The sequence below is a fragment of the Oryzias latipes genome, chromosome 20, assembly GCF_053564925.1.
Source record: "Oryzias latipes strain Hd-rR chromosome 20, Olatipes_Hd-rR_3.1".
NCBI lineage: Eukaryota > Metazoa > Chordata > Actinopteri > Beloniformes > Adrianichthyidae > Oryzias > Oryzias latipes.
Genome location: NC_136256.1, coordinates 22,396,591 through 22,420,420, shown reverse-complemented (window position 1 = coordinate 22,420,420; position 23,830 = coordinate 22,396,591). Strand labels below are relative to the sequence as shown.

At 41.2% G+C, this 23,830-nt stretch overlaps 2 protein-coding genes across 6 annotated transcripts in view; both read right to left on the bottom strand.

The window, feature by feature from the left end:
- Positions 1-20,620, bottom strand: part of oxsr1b (oxidative stress responsive kinase 1b) — a 32,685-nt gene extending 12,065 nt beyond the window's left edge. For 3 of the 4 annotated variants that reach the window (XM_078938248.1, XM_078938249.1, XM_023950451.2), the window contains exons 1-4: positions 20,289-20,620; positions 11,671-11,783; positions 7,784-7,892; positions 1,964-2,105 (exon numbers count right to left, since the gene is read on the bottom strand). In XM_078938248.1, the coding sequence (XP_078794374.1) occupies positions 1,964-2,105; positions 7,784-7,892; positions 11,671-11,783; positions 20,289-20,358 (434 nt within the window). In that variant the 5' untranslated portion in view covers positions 20,359-20,620. The remainder of the gene's footprint in view (positions 1-1,963; positions 2,106-7,783; positions 7,893-11,670; positions 11,784-20,288) is intronic. The other variant, XM_078938250.1, reaches the window with a different exon arrangement.
- A 554-nt stretch (positions 20,621-21,174) lies between these two features.
- Positions 21,175-23,826, bottom strand: myd88 (MYD88 innate immune signal transduction adaptor). 2 transcript variants are annotated; one of them, XM_004081086.5, is made up of 5 exons: positions 23,405-23,826; positions 22,816-22,947; positions 21,936-22,113; positions 21,768-21,859; positions 21,175-21,674 (listed from the first exon to the last, which is right to left on the bottom strand). In XM_004081086.5, the coding sequence occupies exons 1-5, from the start codon at positions 23,712-23,714 to the stop codon at positions 21,520-21,522; spliced, it is 867 nt and encodes a 288-aa protein (XP_004081134.3). In that variant the 5' UTR covers positions 23,715-23,826; the 3' UTR covers positions 21,175-21,519. The 2 variants fall into 2 exon arrangements, with proteins under 2 accessions (XP_004081134.3, XP_020568386.2); XM_020712727.3 differs by having other exon boundaries at positions 21,750-21,859; positions 23,405-23,822.
- Between the last annotated feature and the right edge of the window lie 4 nt (positions 23,827-23,830).

Sequence of the window (23,830 nt, the reverse complement as noted above, 5' to 3'; positions counted from 1 at the left end):
CCTTGCAGGCTGCATGGTGTTAAAGGCTGGTTTTAGTCCAAGAAAACATCTCTCTTTTCCTTGGATCAATAATGCAGCCACATTTTGCTGAAACCTGCATCCTGAGGCTCTCACTGTATCACACTCGCCGAGTTAACGCCTTGTGTTTATCTGCAGCTGGGCTTCCATTCGTTTTTATTAAACATCAATTTGAAATTCAGATTTGTAGTCGATAATGCATCCATCACTTTCTGAAGCTGCCATTAAAATCTGCCACTAATCTTGTCGACATCTCAGCCTGAAGCACGAGAATAAAAAAAAATAAAAAAAACATCATCAGGCTGAAGATGTCTGGTCCACTTGAAGTGGTTTCAGTTACATAAAAGTCTAAAATATGAGCATTTGTGGCAGAAGTGCGTCATTTCAATGACAGGGAAATGTCGCCTCATTTCTTTCCACTCTTGTGAAGTCCTGCCGAAGAAGACCACTTGCCGCAGCCTCACTGCTTAAATCCCCCGTAAATCTGAATGGTGCTGCTGACCTTTAGATGGAAAAGGAGGTGATCTGGAAAACAGTTCTTCAGGGCTGCCATCCGTGTTCTGCTAAACCACATGAGGGGCATCTACTGATATAACTGGGAAACAGAATGGTGCATTATGTCTAAAACCACAACATAAACCAACTCACATGCTCCCACAGGAAACCTACAGACATTTCTAGCAGCTCTCAAACAGTACAACGTTCATTCATCTTCTAATCCGTTTTTCCCTTTCGGGGTCACGGGGGAGCCTATCCCAGCCAGGCAGGAGAAGCCTTGGACTGTCGCCAGTGTGTCGCAGAGCCACAATCACACACCCATGCACCTATGGACAATTTAGAGTAACCAAATAACCTATGAAGCATAATTTTGGACGGTGGGAGGAAGCCGGAGAACAAGCAAACATTGATGTTCTGTTTCGGGTCCCCCAGCCAGGACTTGAAGCAAGGGCCTTCTTGCTGTGATGCAAAGGCCCTAACCACTGCGCCACCGTGCAGCGCTTCATTTAAACATGATATATGATAATGTGATCATTTGTATTTGTATTTGTATTTATTTATTTAAGGGACAATGCATACAACAAACAGTGTAGAATACTCTAAAGGTAATGAGACACTGTAAATATGCAGGATTGTAGCCTAGGCTAATTTCCATCCTCTGTCCCGTTCTGACCATGGCCAGCCACCTAGAGACTTAAAATAAAATGAGTAAAACAGAGTAAAAATGTACATATTAGAAAAATATGTACATTTTATGTAGAAAAATGACATAAAATTAACATAACTCGGATAACATTTAAATCACTTCATGTCTGAAGCTGTAACAGGCGTCTATCTGTGAAATTCTTCTTCATGGCAGCATTGAAAGTTGGTAAAAAAAACAAAATAAAACCAGGATATAACAAGGGAGCTGTTGTTGGAGTCAGCATGTTCAAAGAGGAAAGTAATTATGTAATTCTGTCTCCCCCAAAGATGGTCTGGTGGACTGTAGGCAGATGTTTGAAGAGCTGCTGGGTTTTGGCCAGTGTCTGGCAGGTGCCAGTGTGCAGCTTTTACATGCAAAACCACGTCGCGTCTAGAGTGTTTAGAGGCTTAAAGATTTCAAAATCAAACTGGTATCTCAAGTTAAATTCATTTGTGTGTTCTGCATCCACTTTTTACTGTCATTGTTCCAGTTGGGAGCGGCGGCGTGTAAACGAACGGGAACGGGAGGCGGCGTGCCGTCAGTGGGCCACACAGACAGAAACAAACACGGTCATGTAAACCCACACATCAGTTTGGGAACAAAAACAAATACAAGAGGTTTTATCATGTGGGAAACAAAATGGAGCGATGAGAAGCTACACCGAAACACAGAAATTGAAACATAAAGCTATTGCTATGAGGAGAGAATCATTGAGAAAAAGCAGAAAAAGTGGATTCTTGGGTGTGTTGAATGGAAGCCAACCTGTGAATCTGTCCGTTTTTGTGCAGGTACTCCAGACCGTCCAGTACGTCCTTCAACACGGTGGCGATGCTGGCTTCATCGAGGACGCCCGACTTGTGTTCCCCACGTGAGATGATGTGCTTGATCACATCCAGCATAGAACCTGGATGGCAAACACACAGATTACACCGATTACATTTAGAATCCATTACTTCAACTTTTCATCCTAGAAGTTAGGCATGAGACCATCAGCAGAAGAGACTAAAACATATCTACTAAAGGAGAAAAACACAAGGAAGCTCAGAAATACAAAGTCACCTAAAAATAGTCTGTATCATCACTTAAACCTAGTTTAAACCACTGATAACTGTACATGAAGCTGCATATTTTAGATATATGTGCAGAAATTCAGTTCAAAAAGATATGTAGCTTAGTTTCTAAGCTCAATTTTTTACAAGCATTTTTTTTCAACTGCAATTTCTACGGAAAATGATTAGGGCCATAGAGAAAGAAAAAAAAAGGTCATAGAAAATTCTCACTTTAAACCTCAGAATTCTGACTTTTTTCTCAGAATTCGGGGAGATTAAAGTCAGAATTCTGACTTTTCAACTTTTCTCTCAGAACTTTGACTTTAATCTCAGAATTTTGAGGGGGGGGGGAATCAGAATTCTGAGATTAAAGTCAGAATTCTGTGAAAAAAAGTCAGAATTTTCTATGCCCTTTTTTTTTTTTTTTTAATTTCTTTCTCCGTGGCCCTATTCCTTTTCTGTAAATTTCTCTGTAGATCAACATTTAGATGATATTTGCATTCAGAATACACTGTGGTTACTGGCAGTCTTCTGCTTTGAAAGTCCTGTGGAGCAGTGGTCCTCACCTTTGTAGACCAGACAAAACATTCTCACCGATTTAACCCCTTTTTAGGATACCAGTTTCCCCTAAATTTTGAGGGTGAGGTTAAGAAAAAAAGGCATTTATTTTTTCACTGCTACTTGGAACCTAGTGACCCACGGACTGCTTCAAAACCTAGGGGCTGGAGACCACTGTTGTAGTGTGACATTATCACTGTGATCCTCATCTTCACTCATTTAAGCATTCACTATAAGACTTTTCTTAGAAATGCTGCAGCAGAAAACCCGTGACCATGCAGAAGATTGCATTAAAAAGGGCGTGCTGGTTCTGGTAAACCGCCGCCATTGAACGGAGAGCCAGTGTGTTAAGTGACCTGACCTGTTCAGGGCCAAAAAGACGGGTCAACCCGCGTCCCAAAGCCTGACTGCATTTGCATACAGCAGTGTTCTGGCTGAAAAGTCACATGGCCGTCAGAAAAAACTTCCTTTGTGCAACCTTTACAAAGAAAAGAGCATGTCTATGAAAAAAAAAGGTTCTGTATTTGCAAGGCTGAAAATGGTGCAATACTGGTGAATGGGAACAAAGCAGAGAAGTAAAAAGGTCACTTCCCTTACATCTTCACAATCAGAACACTGCTATGCTGAAGGACTCAAACAAAAACTGGAAATAACCGCTGCAGTGTTTTACTGTCTGGCTACACTTTTTTTTATCATAATTTCAGAACCACGGCCTATTAAAGCGAAGAACGATGATGACTGCATTGTTGCAGGGATTGTGAACAGAGGCAGACAGAGAAAGAGAAGCTTGTGTGTAGCGTCCACCGACGGTAGAAAATGAGATCCTGCACCGAGGGGTGAAAAGAAAGAAAGAGCTGTCAGGGAGCCAATGAGTGAAGATGGAATAAGGCCTCTCGAGTGTGGATCTGATTGCGTGAAAGAGCAGGTCAAGAAATCAAAGCCTGAGTGTGAGAACTGCAGTGGAGCGAACGGACAGACGGCAGCATAAAGAGACAGCAGAGTAAAGTCCAGGAGGAATTGTGGCCTTAATGACTGTACAAATGTCAGGGAATGAAATGATGTGGAATAAAGCGGGTTACCAGAAAAAAGACAAGCCTCAACTGAAGAAAACTTTTTAAATAATGCATTGATTTGGATTTTGTCAATATCTAGAATCCAGTGATTTATAGAGCTTATGCAAGAGCTAAGTATTGAAGTCTCATTCCAATCACCAATCGTTTTCTAGGACAAAGTTTCTGCAGAGCAGCAGGAGTTCCTTTGGCCCGGAACTGTCGCCGCAGAGTAAGCCCGCCCTGATTCCCCATCATCCATCTGTTTACACTCTCTCCGGCTAGCTTACATCCCCTCACAACCCTAACCTAACAGTATGGGTGTAACAAAAAAGGCGAGCAATATTAGAGCTATGATTTGAATAAAGAAATAGTCAGAAATACAATTTTAAGATGATTTTTTTTAAGATATGTTTTCTTTCATGAGAAAAACAAAAAAAACAAAAATATAGTTTTCATCGGACTGGGTCTTTACTTCACACATGTGCAACTTTTTCTTTAAGACTAAAGTCTTAAAAGTGTTGGAAAAAGATGCATACTGATCTTAGCCTCATCATTCCCTCTCAAAATGACCATTTCCTCTCATTTCTTTGCTTTAGCAAACTGACACTGGCAGGTTGACTGCGTACAGTGCACCATAGTCCTTTGTTTTCATTTGAATGGCGCCGGAGCGGAGTATCTTATTCAAATCCCAGAGTGTTAAGTCAGTCTTGACAGCAGAGAACACCGCAGATTATCCAAACCGCTCAGAAGGAAGGCAGATCAATCCCCACCAAGTTAAAGGATGGATTCAGCAAGTGTCTTCACTTCTTCACATTTGGACATGATTGTGTGACAGTTTGAAAGCCAGAGGTTCAACACTTCATCCAGGAACATCCTCTGCTCTTCAAGGCAGAGCAGAGCTCGGAGATCAAGGGAGACACTGAGGAAAGCCAAAGGCGGGGGAGGAGGATAAGGAAGTGGATGAAGGACATGAGAGCTGTGTGCCAACTGTGCTAAAGGCCTGTGTGGAATGCCAATACGGTGGTGGAGGAAGCAGAGCGGGAGGCATGGGAGGGGCTGCAGCCAGGCTTTGAAGCTTTGCTGATCCTGTTCTTTTAAAAGTCATTCAACTTCTGTAATCTTCAACATGTAACGGCAAATAGGGTTTGGTTTGACAAACAAATATACTCAAACTTTGGGAATACAAACGTAGTAACTATTTAGTGAGTCAGAAGTCAAAACCACACCTTCTCGTGAGCGCCGTTGGCGTGGCATACGAGTCCAAACTTGACTTAGCCGTTTCGTGTCCTGTTTTTAACAATTGATCATTTAAGGCTCCGCATTGATTTTATCTCACACTAAAATTCTACTCTCATTTTTATCATTTTATCGTTGTGAATTTACTCTGGTGTCCATTGCAATAATGAAAAGTTTGTTTAATGGTTTGGTTTTAATCATTTTGTCAGTCTCCACCATTGACCGTATATGAGAACTGGACTGAGTGACCCCTCCCCCCTCGTGTTCTAAATAGGAAAGACCTGTTAGTTTCAAGTAGCCAAAATCCCATAAACTTCTATTGAAAAATAAAACGCTTCGCATTCTTGTTCTGCTTTTTTATTTTCTATAGTGCAAGTTATGTAAAGGTTAATGGCCAACGAAGTGTGGATTATCAGAAATTAACGCACGTAGAAGCCTGAGCCATCCGGCGCGAAGTGCCATTAACCCGCTTTTACCATGGTCACTTACAAAACAAATAAATATTCAATCTGTTTTTAGTCCTTTATTTTTGTTATTTTTTTGGTTTGGATCACTTTTTTCACAAAAAGCGGACTATTTGTTACATGGTGCGGCTGTTCCAAACTCCAATCTCGACTACAGCAGCAAAGGAAAACTATATCTATGCTGGTCGTCACAATGGGTTAAATAAGGCATCAGTTCAGAGAGACAGTTCACCTCTTACTGCTTGTTTTCTTCCAGAGGATGAAACTAAAGTTTGTTTTAAAGAAGCTAGCGCAGTGATACAGAACATTTAAGCGATGTGACCAGAACTTCTTTTTAGGCGTGCGTTACCACTGTGCGTTATCACTTTTTAATACACACCCAGCAGCCAATTAGAATCGAGAATTCACCCGGACCATGGTATAATCGAGGTATAAACTGACAGCCTCAATAAAAGTAGGTGGTCTGACGTCGAAAGGTTCACAGATTTTCCTGAGCCTGCTTTCAAGTGGTAGAGGTGTGGCCCTCCAACAAACTCCCTTCTGTCTGGCAAGAGTGGTTCCCATAGAAACAATGACTCAGACCGATTAGGATCAATCCCTGTTTATTGACGTCATCTGGCTCCAACATGGCAGCATCTGTATGGCTAAAAAAAATGGCAGCGGACTTCATTTTGTTGGTGCCAGAAGTAAACCATTTTCCCCACTCAATTGGTCCAGTTCTCGTATACAGGCAATGGTCTCCACTTCAAATGAAAGCCAATCAAATCTGCTTGAAAAGCATATGATGTAAATTATTTAACAGGCCTTGTAGGGCTTGTAGAAAATGTATCGTCTAATTGGAATGGCCACAAGTCACCACAAAGAATAACTTTAAAGTCTCGACATGAAGTTTGTGCCTTTATCCTAGAAATTCTGATTGATCTAAAAAAAAAAACAAGTAGAACAAAGACGTACACTTTAGTAAAAAAAAAAAAAAAAGCCTCAATTGTTCTTGAAAAACAAGAATACAGTTATTAAATTATGTAGTTATGCAACACCCAAACAATAAGGTTTGCCACTAAAATATGCTGGGGTAGTTGGTAATGACAGGTTTTGTTTTCTTCCCTGCTTAAAAAAAAACCCACCATGGCTTTGTTTGTTCAATTATGAGTTTCTCAAAAGAAAAAGAAAGACGGCAGAATGGGGGTCAGAGGGCGGGGCTTCTCCTGCGTCCTGAAGCCAGACAGCCAGGCAAAAGCTCTGCTTCCTCCAGCCTGGCCTGCTGCTCTGCCCTGTGGAGAGCCTGTCTGTAGCCTCAACCTCATTGGAGTCCGTTTCCACGGCAGACGCTGCTGTGGCCGTCACTTAATTGCTCCACATCATAAAACTCAATGGCCGCCGCGCAACGACGACGCAGGGAAGCAGGCGGGCGGCATTCGGGTACGGCCGCTCCTGCTGAGAGGATGGCCGTCTGCCCAAGCAGGGCTCAGCACGAATGGGGCCCCAAGAGCTCAACTGCAAGGGGACGGCCAGGGGGGGACCCCTTTGGATAGGACCTAAGTGAAGAAGACATGCCGCTTGGGCACCATCTATTACAGCGGGGAGTTGTTTACACAGAGGAGCGTGGAAGCAGTTTCTGTTCTTTTAAACTGGCATCAATGGGGGTCTGAGATGGGAAAAAAAATACCACAAAAATACTTTAACAATTTGTTTCTACAAGCAATAACCAATTAAAGCACTTGATGGAAAAATACAGTTTAATTCACAGCTGTAATGTACTAACTGAGCCAAAAACCCACAATCCTGTTTTGTTTCTGACGGTTTCACTTTGAGGAGGGCTTCCTCTTCATGTTCCTCCTCCTCCTCGTTAATTGCAGTGCTGCCAAACGGTTGCCATGTGGGCTGTTATTACCTCTGCTTTGTCATTAGCTATAGCACCGTGCACGCTTAAAGCCCAGAGAGAGCGGCAGCGGGGAACACAATGACAAAATCCCCTATAATAACCGCTCAGATCACATGCAGCAAACTGGCCAGCTCTTCCTGTTTAAGCTGGTTTATCATCAGAGGTCCTGGCAAAGACTTATAAACATTCATACTACGATAAAAAATAAAAAAGAAATAACCTTATGGTTCCCTTTACAGCTATTCGGGTAAGTTTAATTAAGAAATGATGAAAGTTATCCATTTGTGTGTCCATGCAATAAAAGATCTGACAGATCGTGAATACAGAAAAATCCCACTTACCGCCACTGAGCAGCTTCATAACCAGCCACAGCTCATCCTTTACAACGAAGGAGGTGTAATAAGTCACTATATTTGGGTGGTGGCACTGGCTCATGGCCTGGATCTCTTTCTGTTGAAGGAAAGCAAAGCAAAAAATAAAAAATAAAAAAAAGAGAAAAATTCAGTCATCTAACAAGTACAGTTACATTTTTATTAGGCCTGCACAATAAATCGCAAATTTATCGTTATCGTGATATCAAGCTGTCCAATACACATATTGCAAAAAGACAGCGAAAATTGGGATAACTGGTTACCTTAAATGTGGAAAACAATCTTAGGGCAGCCTGAAGTATTTAACGAATCAAATAAATGCATTTATGCATTTGACCGATCGAATGGAGCCCTTTTATATTAGATGCTCAAATCCTATGTAGACGAAGGTTATTTGGAGTATAATTTAAGTTATGTTGACTCTTATTTAAACTAAGCTGTTGCAATGAAATGGAAATTGTGCTTTTAGTTGTTTTGATATTTGTTCATGTATCACGTCATGAACAAATAGCAAAACAACTAAGTACACAATTTCATTGCAACAGTTCAAGTTAAATAAGAGTCAACATACTTAAACTCCAAATGACCCTCGTTTACATAGGAGGCAAGGATCTAACATTTCAGGGGTCCATCCGATTGGTCAAAAGCATGAATGGATTTCTTTGATCTGTTAAATACTTCAAGCTGCCAAAAGTTTGTTTCGGCAAATTTAAGGTTATCATTTCTCCCAATTTTCACCCACATTTGCGATTTGGATATTGCACACCTTGATATCACGATAACAATAAATTTGTGATGCATTGTGCAGGTCTAATAGAAACTCGGTAATGCAGGAGTGTTTGACGCAACAGTGGGAGTCCAATGTACAGCCAGGAAGAATCAAAAAACAGCCAAAGCTCTTCAGTGGGATCCTCTGCAAACATGTTTGCATCTTCCTTTTTGTGTGTGTGTTTTTTAATTTACTGCCAAGACCAAAGCCAAAACATAATGGATTGTTTTTGTTTATGGCTTATGAGGAAAAAGTCCCCCCGCACTTTCACCTTCCCACAAATTTCTGATTTTTTTTTTTCATTAGCAGAATCCTCCTATCCCCCAAAGGCAGTTTTTTTTTCTTCATGTGTGGGTGCAGCATGCTTTTTTCTAGCAACACATTCCAGTGAAAGGGTAAACCTCTCGACTTGAATCATTTTAGTTGATGCCTTTGAGTCAACTCTGTGCGTCATTCAAGGTTTGTTCATTAACACACAAACTCTGGGATGACTCAACTCCGTCAGGTTACTCCTAAATAGTTTTGATGACAGGATTTCATTAACTGAGTGAATATAGAGGGAACTACAAAGTATCTGTACCGTTGTCTGGAGGACTGTGACACTCATCAGTACAACAGCTGGCGTTTGCACCTTTTCCAGCAGAAAACCATCTAGTAACCCGGGTGTTGCAGTGACTTTTGAATCTGTCTTCTTTTTCTCATCAGCGTACATCGAACGCACCTCTGATCCAATCCAAACAAAGTCTTTGAACTCAGATTAATATTACTATTGTTAGATTAAATTACAGAGTTATAGCCATTAAAGAATAACCGGCCATTTGTCTACAAATCATTCTCAGGCTGTTTAAAGATCAATTCTGATGAAAATGGTATTCTTGGTATTTTAACATGCTTTCGAGGCATTTTTTTGATGATGGAGGAAACTTAAAATCTCATTTCTGTTTATTTCTTTTTTGAAATGGTTGTGAATCAGGAGCACAACAATTTGACAAAACGATTATTTGTTACGTAGTGAATACGCTGTGTGGGGCACGAGCTCCTTGCTCCGCAACAGAGAGGGGAAAGGGGGACGGGGTTGCTCTACGCCAATGGTCCCACCCATAACTCAGAGGCATACTTCGAATAAACTACTGCTGCTCTGCAGAATATATCCTTGAAAACTGCTATTTTGATTTGAAATAATCTTAGTTAAAATACCACTGGGAACGCTTTAAAAATAGCTCAAAAGATGATCGCAGTGGGTCTTCAACTGATTCTCATTTTTAAGGACTCAAAACTCAAGTACATGAGAAGTTCACTCTGTTTATGTAAAAACAAAACAATAACATATGACTGTTCTGCAGAAAAAGCAACAAAGGATAATTAAAGCAGAAATGGAAGATCAATTGAAATATTGCTGTGTCATCAGGAAAAGACAATTGAGCATTTCTGTTTTAAAAAAAGAAAAGAAATCTGCTATTCTGAATGACCTGCTGAAGCTTCCACCCTTTAACCCAGGGAAAAAGTGAAGATCAGTCGCTTCAGTAGTGTATTTTTTTATATATATTAGCCCAGATCTTTTCAGCATGTGTGATGTCAGAAGATTATGATTGTGAGCAAAAAGATGAATAACTATTGTAAAAGCTCAACAGAGCTGTGGGTCACACACTGGTGCCACCCATCCTTGGGGATGGCAGACACACAGAGCCCTCTGTAGAGGAAATGTTATGTCACTTTCGGTTACTCCGGCCTCACACGTTCAGAGCGACAGTTCAAGTCAAGTGTGCACACACATATTGGCAAAATACAAAGAACAAGCACAAAAAAAAGATGCTGACTTGCTGTTATAGTAACATTAATAGTATTCTTGCACAATATTTCATAAATAGTCACAAATACAGCCTATATGCACTTTCTTTGGTTTATTAAAGATTCACTCCAATGAAATTAGTGTTTTTTCGTGTTTAACATGTTCTTGAGGCATTTTTCTGATGATAGCAGACATGTATAAAAATAATTTAACCAAATATTGCATTTCTGAGTATTTCTTTATTCAAATTGTTGTGTTTTTGCAAAGCTCCCTGCTTTGAGTGGAAACAAATGGATGATGGGAAGTGGAGGCACTGGGAATACTTTCATATTGATCAAACGATTATCGTAGTAGGACTTGATCATAAAAATGTATTAATTTAAGCTGCTTTATTATTTAAATGTATATATTAAATGACAGTCAGAGGTCCACTAAACTGCATTTAGACTATAAACAAGTAATTTAAACATCTGATCTGGTCCAAAAACGTAATTAAAAAAAATGATTCAAGAGATTCATCGTAACGTCCAGAGACTCAAATGCCAGAAAAGCAATTAATTGTTGTATTTAAATTATTTTCAACTAATGCATCCTGTTCTTAAACCTCTCCTAAAAAGCAATCTGGCTTCAATTTAATGCTTCCTTAAAGTTGAAGTGGGCCCACAGCAGGCTGTGGAAATGTGGAGGGAAAAACCGCAGGCAGGAAATCCGATAGCGCTCTTTTTCATGTGACTGCCTCCTCCAAGAATCTGGGAGCAACATTCCCCTATTTCATCCAGCAGAATTCATGGAGCTGCTGAAGGAGCTCTTCTTGGTATAGCAAAGCCAATCAGTCTTTGGACGGCACTCATCACTTACAGACACTTGACGATATTTGATGCCCGTCTTACACAGACATCACTTGAGTTAAGCGATAAGAACATGCCGAGTTCATTTAAGCATCAATAGCTGGAGTGGTGAGGAGTTTCTGTATTAAATCTATCGATGTGCAGCTAAAATCCCAGTGATGTAAGGACTGTACTGACAGGATGAAGACAGTACAGTCAGTGTTCAGGAAGACATCCCATAGTGCTCTAATAGTTTCCTGGCGCCCTGGTGGAGGGCCAGTGGAGCCCTCCTTCAGAGAACAACTGGAATAGTGTTTCAATCGACAGGAATGATTGGATGAAGGCTCAGAGTAATGAAAAGCAGAGGTAGCTCTAATTTCCTCCACATGTGCAACACACTCGATAAGTCGTCTACTATAAACGGAGGGACGGGTTTTCGGCCAAATTGGCTCTGCTGTGTTTTGTGACTTACCAGGAGTTCGTCCATGCTGGTCTGGCATTTCTCTAAGTTGATCCGTTTGATGGCCACCTTCTCTTTTCGGGGAATACAGTAGGCCGCTTGAACCACAGCGGTGGCCCCACTTCCTGCAACAGAGAGCGACACCTCACCATGGTAATCCTCCATAGTACCCCCTTTCCCATGATGCTTTAATAGGTTTTCTGGGGTCCAGAACACTGGGTTCTCTTTAGGTCAGGCAAACATAACGTCTTATAAATGTTTCATCACTCAACCTGAAACCAAGCGGCCTTCCTGTGGCTTCTGGATTGAAGCTCATTTGAAATAATGCGGAACTGAAGCCTAGTGTAGTTCACTGAATAACCACTAGGGGCTTATGCTGCAATTCTTATTATTCCAATTAGGCCTGCACAAGAAATCCCAATATCAGCCTGTGTATGCATGCATACCATAAAGGATGGGATAAACTGTGAGAAATGGTAAATTTAAATATTTACACACATTCTAATGGCAGCTTGAAGCCTTTTAAGCATTTGACCAATCGGATAGACCCCTTTCATGTTAGATAACCGCCTCCCATACAGACGAACGTCATTTGGACTACATTTCAAGTTATGTCGACTTTTATTTGAATAAAACTTTTGCAATGAAATGGAAATAATGCTTTAGTTGTTTTTTGTTTTGGAATTTCTTCATATGTCGCGAGTCATATTGTCAGAAATCAGAAAGCCTTTATTGTCATTGTAACACAAGAAACTTGTGACAACGAAATTTCTGGTGCTCTCCAGCTGCTTAAACAATAAAATAGATAATCTTCTAAAGAACAATAAAATTGAGTTTAACTGAAAATATACATATGTACAAAGCTACATAACTATTCTAAATTGCATTATATTGCACTGGGAATTGTTAATATTGCACATTGGCTTCAGATATTGCACGAGTTACAGTTTTTGTGGGATTCACATTTATTTAGGAGGTTGACTGCTCTGGGAAAAAAACTGTTCTTTAGTCTATTTGTGCGAGCCTTGTGGGATCTGTACCGTCGGCCTGACGGTAGCAGTTGGAACAGGTGGTGGTTTGGATGGTGGGAGTCCTTGATGATTTGCCTGGCTCTGCTCGTGTAGCGAGAGCTAGCAATTTCCTCTAGGCTGGGCAGGGGGGAGCCGGTGATTTTCTGGGCCGTGTTGATCACCCTCTGCAGCGCCTTCCTGTCTGCGGCCGAGCATCCTGCATACCAGGCTGTGATGCAGTACGTGAGGATGCTCTCGATGGTGGCTCTGTAGAAGGTCACCAGCAGCTTCTTGTCCAGGTTGTTCCTCCTGAGTATTCTCAGAAAGTGGAGACGCTGCTGGGCCTTCCCTACTGCCGCAGTGGTGTTTGCAGTCCAGGAGAGGTCCTCTGTGATCAGCACACCTAGGTAGCGGATGGAGTGAACCCTGTCCACGCTGACCCCATTTATATAAAGTGGGGGCGGGTCCACTTTCCCCTTTCTGAAGTCCAGGATTATTTCTTTCGTTTTGGTGGTGTTCAGGTGGAGGTTGTTTCCTGAACACCACTTTTCCAGTCTGCTGACTTCATCCCTGTAGAGAGTCTCATCTTCCCCTGAGATGAGCCCGACCACAGCGGTGTCATCAGCAAATTTGATGATTGTGTTGCAGGGGTGGGTTGGCGTGCAGTCCGATGTGTAGAGCGTGAAGAGGAGAGGGCTCAGTACACATCCTTGTGGTGATCCTGTGCTGATTGTGGTCGTTCTGACAGAAAGTCTTTAATCCATGAGCAGATGGGGGAAGAAAGGCCCAGGTGAAGCAGTTTCTCTGTCAGGATGTCTGGGATGATGTTGTTAAAGGCTGAGCTGAAGTCCAGAAAGAGCAGCCTAACGTAGTTCCCTGGGTGGTCCAGGTGGCTCAGGGCAGAGTGAAGAGTGGTGGAAATAGCATCATCTGTTGAGCGATTTGGTTTGTAGGCAAACTGAAGCGGGTCGAGGGTGGGTGGGAGATTATCTTTGATGTGTTTTGCTATCAGTCTTTCAAAACACTTCATGATTACAGGCGTGAGGGCGACTGGCCTGTAGTCGTTGAGGCTGTCTGCTGCTGGCTTTTTGAGAACCGGAATTATGGTGGAGGTTTTGAGGCAGGCTGGGATACTGCACTGTTGTAGGGACTGATTAAAGATACTGGTGAAGACGTCCGCTAATTGGTCGGCGCATGCGCTGAGTACTTTGCCTGGTACTCCATCTGGTCCCGTTGCCTTCCTGGGGTTGGCTGATTTAAGCACCCGTCGTACTTCCTGCTCCTGGAGTACTAGGGTGCTGTTGATGTGGGGTGGTGATGATTGTGGCGTGTCTGCTGGGGGCCTCTGCGTGTCAAACCTGGCAAAGAAATGGTTTAGCTCCCTTGCCAAGGAGGCATCCGCTCCAGTGGACACTGTGTTGCTGCTCCTTTGATTTGTGATGTGTTTTATCCCCTGCCACATCTTCCTGGGGTTGTTGTCAGTGAAGTGCTCTTCAATCTCCTTTTTGTAGGCCATTTTGGCCTTCTTTATGCCTTTTTTTAGGGCAGATCTGGCTGCGCTGTATTGGAGCCAGTCACTGTCCCTTGACCTGAAGGCGGTGTCTCGTTTTTTAAGGAGAGATTTTACTTCGCTGGTCATCCATGGTTTCTGATTTGGGAAAGTTCTGATCCTTTTGTTCACAGTCACATTGCCTATGCAGTGGTTTATATAGGAAAGGACTGTGTCCGTGTGTTCTTGTAGATTTTGGCTGTAGAAAGTGTCCCAGAGTGTGTTTGAGAAGCAGTCTTGCAGTTGTGTGAGGGCAGCTTCGGGCCAGATCCTGATGGTCTTTGTTTCTGGCTTTGTTTTCCTTCTTAGGGGGGTGTAGGTGGGGGTGAGGGACAAGCAGAGGTGGTCTGAGCCTGCTATGTCATGGCGATATTGATCACCAATATCGTACACTGAGAGTTTTCCTCATATCGTGAAACAATGAGACGCAAAAACATTTTCACCTCTGCAGCTGAATTTTACATTACAGACATGTACATATCTGACCAAAAAGGAAACAATCGAGACAGCTACAATCTCTATTAAATGATTAAAAGTAAAGGGGAGTTGTTTTACTTTAAAAAGAGAGTGTGAAAAATTCATCAATTTAATGATATCCTTTATTATTAAACGATAACCGCCTATGTCTTGGAGAATTTGGAGAATTCCCTTTCAACTGAGTTTAAGGGAAGAAAAAAATAAAATAAAATAAAAAAAGAGTTGTGTTTTTCTCCTTTGTTTGCATTGATATGTGTTTATCACTAGACTTTCCTAATCCTGTCTGAAGAAGTAGCTCTAACAGCAAACAAAGCACAAACTCAGCAGCACATCATCACTAAAAGGTTGACTTTGTCAGTAAAAGACTGAAAATAAAAACAAACGGTCATCTAAGCTATGGTAGGCATGTGTGATGAGTTTGCAGATTGTTGAAGATGTGAATGACCAGAAGAGATTAGAACTTATAACAGCGTTAAAACATAAAATGACAAGCTAGTGGAAGCACCCAGCTGACGTCAGAGCGCCACACAGACTCGTAAAATCCTCTCCACTCCACGCGGTGTGAGGTCATTTCACGGCTCCCTCGCTGCTCGTACTCTCAGCGCAGAAGCCGATTCCCCAACAACCACTGTGGTCCTGATCCTGCGCCACGGTCTCGGCACAATCATGTGGAAACGGGCTGGAAGGCTGAGCGTTGCTCTGGTTGACCCTTCAGTCGGCGTTTCATAACATCTCCTTAACTGATAAAAGCATCAGCCGGACATGAACAAACTCTTCATTGTTTACATTGTTTCAACGGGTCTGGGAAGCAAAGACATTTAAAAAATGTTCTAAGAATAATATATGAGAAAAAAAGTACTCTCTTGTTTTATTAAAAAGTAAAATCATCCATTTTTTCCAGCCGTTTTCTCCAAGATTATTACTCCTTCAGGCAAAAAAAAACTATTCAAAATGCACACAAACATGGTTTCTTCTAATAATTGAATAATGTAGTAATTTCCTCTGACAAACAGTGAAGAGTAAATCTAACAAATGAATGCAAAGTATGTGAAACATATTTCCCAACATGAGTAACAGCTATGATCAGATTTCTTCCAGTGACATTGCGGTTGCTCAACTCCCCAGGGTTGTAATGATCCTCCCTCCTCTGTGGCAGAGGCCTGACAAGGAGGTTGTCGGTTCCCCTCCCGCTCTTCCTGCTATCCCAGACCCTTCAGTGAGCTCGATCCGGACCAGTCAGTCAGTCAGGACCAGATCCACCACAGCACAAAATTCTCCACATAAACAGTTTTAAAAGCGGCCAGCAGGGGGCTTAAGACGCAGGTTAAAGTCCCACTCTGTTTCCAGTGGTTTTTTAATTAAGATTACACCTTTTTTAGCCAAATCTAAAAACCTGTGTCGCTCTCTAGAACATAGTTTCAGCAGAGCAGAAGTAGCTCGTTGTGGGTGAGACGTTGGAGCACGGAGCTTGTGGCCAGCGTATTTTCTACGCCATAAAAAAGGTATTTTTTGTCCTCCTGACATTCAACGATTCGAAAAAAAGAAACACTCAGAACTGCAATTTTCAGCTTAATTTTCTATATAATTGACCTCCATCATCAGAAAAACAAAAACACCACAAGTTGATGTTTAAAACAGGATTTCCGTCAGAATGGGGTCTTTTTACGCATATCAGGGAACTACTGACCATCTGCCAGCAGGAACCTGGACTTATGACTGGAGTGATGCTTTGTAAAGTTTTTCAGTTCTGCACAACATAAGAAAAAGTCAATGTAACCCAAACCAAGGGTTTCAAATAATAAATGTACAAAAGACCTCGAAAGGGCAGCTTCAGTAAGCAGTTGGAATAAGAGTTAAAAAAAAAAGTTTTTTTCAAAAAAGCATTAAGAATAGGCAGAAAATTCACTAAGAAAAAGCTCCATGCAATGCCTAATCTGCCCATCTGCCCCTCACACAAATACATGCACTGCAGAGCTGTCAGCTAAAGCCTTGACAAACCTAAACTAAAGTTGCATTTAAAAGTAAGTACGTAAAATTGGTTTTTAATAAATGACTGCACCTATATCCATCAGACGAAATCAAAGTTTTATTTTAATATGTTGCATTTCTAGACAAACGACAAGATTTCACTTGTTTTGAAAGTGAATAAGAGAATTTCATTTCTTTAAGTGAGTTACTTCATTAGTCAAAATCGAATGAAGACGGTTCAGCTGAAAATATGGCGTGTTTACATGTCATGGCGAGGTTTCCTGTTTGACTTTTTTCTTCTCTCATGTCCAAAACTGTGTGTTATTTTGGAATAGCTGTTAAACAAACAGTCCAAAGAGGGTTTTTTTTTTTCATCTTTTGTTTAAAACTGGTGCCATAAATATCCAAATACATCCGAGATAAGGCTGGAAAATGTTCTAAAGCTTATGTGGAGAATTCCTCTACCTTCTACAATCTAAGTGGGCTATGAGCTCATTCTATTAAACAGGATCCTCATGTTCTTATTGTTTAGAATGAAGAATTTAAAATAACTTGTGAAAATAATTTGTTGCTGACTGTCTGAAACAACTCTGCAGAAGAAACATGGACAAAAACGGCCGTGATCTTTTGAAAAGGCATCTTGTGTTTTCTGTAAGCATGTTTCCTCCAAACAAATCTGTCTCTGAGCGTAACGTGGCGTGGAAATGAGCTCTGAAAGAATGTCGATTTCTCCTCTCAGCCTAAATGAACTCCAGTGAGGGCCTAATCCTTAGATTAACATGTTTGCTTTTTTTGGGAGTCGACAGTTGACACAAAGAAACTCAAAGAACACAAGAGGCTCTTCGAGTCCCTCTACATTTTTTGACTGATTCTATCTCTAGTTTGTGGCTATAAAGTTTGTCGTTTAGCTTAATAATAATAATTACTAGTGTTATGGTTGAATAAAATGTATGAAATTATCTATCTATTCATCTTAGGCTCTAAAAGCTCACTGTTCTGGATCATCTAATGGAATTTTAATTAATCTTGCATCAAATTTGTGTTCTTTTTATGCTAGAAGACATTATTTGATGCAGGCCTCACTCATGAGGCAAAAACAACAGCAGAGCGAACCTCGGTTAGCCCTTCCTGCCCTCACCAGGCTAGTTTGAGGTCTGACGTCTTGTATCTTTTACTACATTTCCTCTGCGCACTGTGCCAGCATTCCACACATTATCCAGATGAACAAAAAAAGAAATGTCAAACAACTAACAACCACACCTTCACTCACAGAAATCATGTGGCTTAACGATGAAACGTAGAGTTTCTCTTGGTGTCGTGGATTAGAAAACAGTGACCCGCACAGTTTCCAGGCCAGATTTACCAGCGATCCACCATCACTATTTCCCTGGTCTCTGCCCGGTGCAATCGCAGCGCGTCGGGGTGAAAACGACTGGGTGTGAGCCGTGAAATAACAACTCTTCCTTCCCTGGGGAAACTACCAAAACAAAAGCCTCAGAGGGCATGCTGGGAATGCAGAGGCATCCTCCACGCTCACATAAAGTCGAACAACATCTGCCTGCAATGAAACAGTTTATAGAGCGTTTAGCCAACAGTGTCGGAGTGTGGAAGAGAAGTGGCTTTTAAATAATTTTTGATAAAGTCTTGGAACTAAAGCAGAAATATTAACAGATTTTATGATCTTTTTTTTTTTTAATCAAATGATTTTGCTTTATTGGATCATATAAAAGGTCCACTACATGATTTTATTTTCCTGCCAGTGGAATTAAACCAACCATCAAGCGAACACCTTGGAGCAGGTTTCCTCATTTCTCTCCTGATTTTTTTCCTTTCCTCACGAGTATTTTAGAAATAAAAGGAAAAAAAACTATTAAGAATTAAAAAAAAACACCAAAGAAAAAAGGAAATCTATATACATTCTATAAGTATTAGGCCACACAGACAGGTAAAGTCCCTCCCACAGATGGTTGCGCTTACTTCCCATGTGAAGGACGTCTTTCTAAGTTTAGGAACGACCTTTTAATCAGTTCTGGTACATTTGTGGAGTCGACTAAGCTAAATGTGCAACTATTTCCCAAAACAAAGTTGATCAAGTCAATTTCCCTCTAAACCCTAGCAGGCGGCATGCGGTCCAGCTCAGTAAGAACCGTGGCGGTTTCAAACCTACATAGACACTTTGTACTGAATGTAGCAGCTCAGTGAAATGCGACAGAACTGGTTTCTGCACAAGAGGGGCTTTATCTCTGCATGCAAGCTAAATTGAAGGGTGTTATCTCGAGGGGGTGCCCCAGTCCAAATTTTTCCAAGAAACTAAATTGGAGGGGGTGGAGGGGGGGGTCTAAAGTAAGTAGGTTTTAGCACTGAACAAGCTCAGATATGAAGCCAGCTCCTTCCAGGAAAACAGGTTTGTCAAAGAAGAAGTGCTACACCCCAAAAAACTATTGATTCATGCAAACCAAAGTGTTAATGTTAAAACGATTTTACTCGCTTTACAGATAAATACGTCAGAAATTCTTTAAACTTCACAAGAGAACCTCTTCAGACTGGCCAACATGCCCTCATCCATGCTTTAAACACGCCTAATAAACTACAGGTTTTACAATGTCCTAATTATAAAAAAGCGCCCTGTACAAACTTCTCTTTTCCTTATCAGATCCACAATTTGTCAGAGAATTGTTCCAGCTTTCCGTGGGGGTTAGAAGCTTCATAACATCCAGTAATCCTCTCAAAAGAGCTCACACATAACTGGATTCATTCAGGCAGTAAATACCTCCAAATGCAACAACCAGCCGCAGGAAGTTCACTCTCCGGACCCTGCACTGGCATCAGAACCAGCTTGCTAAAAGCCTCTTGCAGCGGTGAAAAGTAAGCGCACCCCTTTTGCATTTCCATGATGAATTCTCATCTCCTGGTATTTGACAATCAGCCCTGAAAGTGTTTACATGTACCAAGGTGTTTACTACTATTTGATTAGGATCCCATGTATGTATTTACATTTGAATAACATTTAGAGGGGGAAATATACTATTTTTAATTGAAATTGATATTGCATACTCAGAGAAAAATAAGTACAATATTTTATATCGTTTACTTTAGCCAATATTTATGCCGCTTAGTCTATATAGTAAAATTGATTAAAATAGTGAATTTTGCAGGTTTTCTTGTGTAAATAGTCTAAAAACATTACTATTTAGCATATTTTTGTTTGAGCTATTCTTACGAACCAGGTTCTTACCAGAACATGTCTTCCCATTAAATAACATATTAAATTTATTAAAATAAGTCTTCTGACTGAAGCTGTGGCTCATACGATTACAATTGGGTTTTAGATCAGTATAAGAAACTATTTTCCCCCCAGTCTCTCGCCAGCAATTAGTCAGAGCCTGTAGCGTTTGAGCCCTAGCAAAACGCCGGTAGGTTGCTCTCTCACCGGAGCCTTTTTACCGTTACCGAGTCCAAACACAAACCGGTCGGACTAGTCAACTCGTCGCCTGCCTTTAACTTGACCCAGTTCGGTGGAAAGAACTGCTTCCTGTCCGCTTTTTAGCTTAGCTCGCGCTGGGAGGCAGCAGAAAGCAGGAAATTCACTAACTACCGGTTAAGCTAACAGGCTAATGATCACATACCAATCACCTCGTGTAGCTCATAATCATCTCTGTTGATGGACCAGGGTTGGGAGCTCGGGTCCTCCGACATGGTGGTTCAAGAGTCTACTGAGACCGTAGTGTCTCTCCGTTTTGGTTGTGAACCCAGACACGGTGCGAGAAAAAAAGAAGTTATCCAAACACAGCCAACAAAGGCGACACTTCCCTTTCTTAGCAGATCCTGCAGCACTCCTGTCATTCCCAAAGTTTGACACTAGCTTGGCAGCCCCGCCTACTGCATTCCTGCCGAGCAAATGTGGACCTTAACGGCGGACATATCGGGCGAAGTGCACCGCACGAGCGCCACAGACCTGCTGTGGTCGGTTGGGGAAATTCATTTCCGCTCGTGGACGGTGAACACTGCCCCCAAATCAATAGTTCTTTTTCTTTTTCTTTAAAGTAAAAAAAATCAACGCTCTTTGTACATTGAAGCTCAGGCTAAAGGTTAGCCCAAATATTTCACCACAGCTGCGTAAGCGTTTTACCCAGCAGCCAAATTTTTGCCTCATTCCTATACACCATTACATATTTTTTATTCATACTTCTTTACGAAACAATACACTAGCAAACAGCACATTTTATCATCACTGACAAAACCAAACTCGAGGACAATGATAGGTATATTTTTAAGGGGGCGTACTGCTCCGAAAGAACCCAGTCCTCTGATTGGATGAGTTTTACTTCCTTGGGGTTTAGTTTTATGAGTAAATAATGTTCTCCCTCTGCGAAAAAGAGACATCTGCTGGTGGTGGCGGGTACTACAGGAAAACACGACGGGACGTTTTTAGTTTGGAAAGTGGAAAAAAGATGCGTTCTAAAATGTTTTGACCAATCTAAAAACTTTATATGAATATATATATCCATACACTTAACAAGGAATTGAAATCTTTTATTTAAAAAAAAAAATCACATTTATAGCTTACAAAAGTATTTTCAAAAGATTGAAAAAAACAAAATTGGTCATGAACATGTCGAATTATCAGTCACAACGCCTTATCATCCTCTTGCCCCCCTTGTGCAGCTTGATTATAAAATATATAATTATTTCAAGTGAAAACAAATAGATATGTTTTGCTTCAATGTCAGCAAGATATGTAATACAAGATGCAGCTGAAGATGTAAGAGCTTGATATTTTACAACAAAAGCTATTGAAAGATCTATTTTTAAAAATAATAAGGCACTTTTAAACATGGTTGACAGTCTGGTCCACATTCATGGCAAGGATAAAGCTTTGGCGAGTCGTATCCAGAACCACGCCTGAGTGCAGGGCTTGGTGTAGTCGCATACAGTGAGGAACCGCAAGATGGTCGGAAATGGCTTTTTCATCGTCTTATAGATGACTGGAATGAGACGTTTATTCCGAGCCCCTATAATGGAACAGTGAAGAAGTTACATGTCAAAAGACGTTCTTAGAGTAGTTTACTATGATCAAAGTATTTTACCGGGAATGACCGTATTACCAGGGCAGAGGCTGAGGGCAAACTTGGTCTGAAAGTCACAGGCATCACTTTCCAGATATTCATCAGATATCACAACCACCATTCTCTTACACCTGCACACATGGACACATAAACATCAATTATTTGCTCAATTAGAAGGTAGAATGGCAACGTCAGCTGATATCCCACCTCTTCTCGATGAGTTCACTTGTGATGGTCCAAACGCAGGAACCTGGGAGGACATCTCTGTCAAACACACACAGCTTCAGCTTGTGATCCGTCTGCTCCAGCTCTCGGATCATCTCACAGACAAAGTGGAAGTCGTCTTGGCAGTAGCAGATGAAGGCGTCAAACATCTCAGGTGACCCTGAATTCAACACAAATGCACCAGTTTTATGAAAAAATAGATAAAAAATAAATAAATAAAAGAACAATCCAGGAGTCAAACATGAAATAAAACTGTTCATCACTGGAAACAGGACACCAGAGTGCTGTGCAGAGCAGTGACACAAAGATGTGTAGCAAAGATCTGATTAAAGTTTACGATTAACAGCCAAATAAAGAATTAATGCAATCCTTATTTAGAGTTAAAAATCCATACAGGTTAACTGTCTCAAGATAAAAAACAGAAACAATAAACTGCATTAAAAAAAAACTGAAAAAAGCTCTTTTTATATTTTCAGATTTAGCTAACATTTAAAAGGCCATGCAATATATTTCTCACCCTTCTGTTTAAATTAGCTTAGTTTGATCTGCTTAAATGCATCTGCAGTGACACAAAGTTGTAAAACTGCATGTACTCCAGCTCATTGTGCAGAGGAAAGTATTCTTCCTGTTTCCAGATTTGAACTTAATACACTTTTCAAACGTTTTTATTGAATGTGAAGCGTATTAAGAAAACTTTGCACGACGGAAAATATATTTAAAGCTGCAACAGAAAAATCCAGCATAGAAATCGTTCCTATTTGAGGAGTGTGGGACAATTCTTTAAAAAAAAAAACACTGAAAAAATGTGCAGGGAGAGTCATAAATGTGAATAAATAAATATAAATTTACAAAAAATCCTTACCATCTGGGTCATCTTCCACAGTGATGCCAAACCTTTCTGGGGTGCGAGGAACGCAGCTGTCAACCTCAGCCACCTGCAGCGGAGGCTCAGATTTTCTCTGCAAACTCTCCAAGTACTTCCTGACGTCCTCATCTGAGGAAAATAATAATAATAACAGTTAAAAGAGGCAGAGGAAAACCTGTTGGGAACATTTTATTAGATTGTAATTACAAGAGAAAATGTTCCAAGCGTGCATGTGATAAATGATCTTGTTCTTTTGGTGGTATAACTTGAGTGTAATATCTCAGGATTTACACAAAGCTGGCTTTAAAAGTAGCCAAATGGTCTGTTATAATCCTCATTCATTACCAATAAAGCCAATTAAATCAATCTTTATATAAAAATTGCAACTTTGACTTTTTAAGTCTATGAAATTATCTATGTTAAGAGTCTGTGTTCACAATGTAAGCCTCCCATGATGTACGTGGTTGCTATTTCGTTATTTTGCACAACCACAAACGAAAACAACAGCTAGAAATTCTGCATTTAGGTAAGATCTGCTGCGCAGGAAGTGAAGCCCAAATTATTTTAATGGCTGTAAATGTTGCACCTATTTGAGGGCGAAGATCCTCCACCACGTCCTTCCTCTCCACCTCCGTCAAGATGGACAGCAGCTTCCCCACAGAAGCATCTTTGCTCCGGGCCTGCCAGTCCTCCAGCACAGTTTTGGTCGGGTTCTTCGACGCCTCGTAGTTCTTGATTTCCAGGTAGGTGAAGCCCATCTCCTCGGCAACCGTCATCCAGTCGGCGGCCACCGTGTTTTTGGGGTTCAGATAAAGTCCCAGCTTTCTCCTCACGGTGACGTTCAGCGCCACCAGAGGGACCGTCCACAGATCCACGTCCGAAGAGCAACCGGCCATGTTTACGGGAAAGCTCCGGAACTAAGACGATCTGAAGAAAAACATCGCGACGGCTGGTGGAAGTTGCGAAAGTCCGGAGACATAAGACGGAAGTGACGTACGGGTCCGTCTGCACG

What these genes read in the sequence shown, in the direction of transcription:
- myd88 (XM_020712727.3), bottom strand. Translation starts at nt 23,714, where the DNA reads ATGGCCGGTTGCTCTTCGGACGTGGATCTGTGGACGGTCCCTCTGGTG. An exon ending in GGATCTTCGCCCTCAAATAG is followed by an intron (nt 22,948 to 23,404) that starts GTGCAACATTTA and finishes TATTTTCCTCAG; the next exon opens with ATGAGGACGTCAGGAAGTAC. An exon ending in AGTGAACTCATCGAGAAGAG is followed by an intron (nt 21,860 to 21,935) that starts GTGGGATATCAG and finishes CCATGTGTGCAG; the next exon opens with GTGTAAGAGAATGGTGGTTG.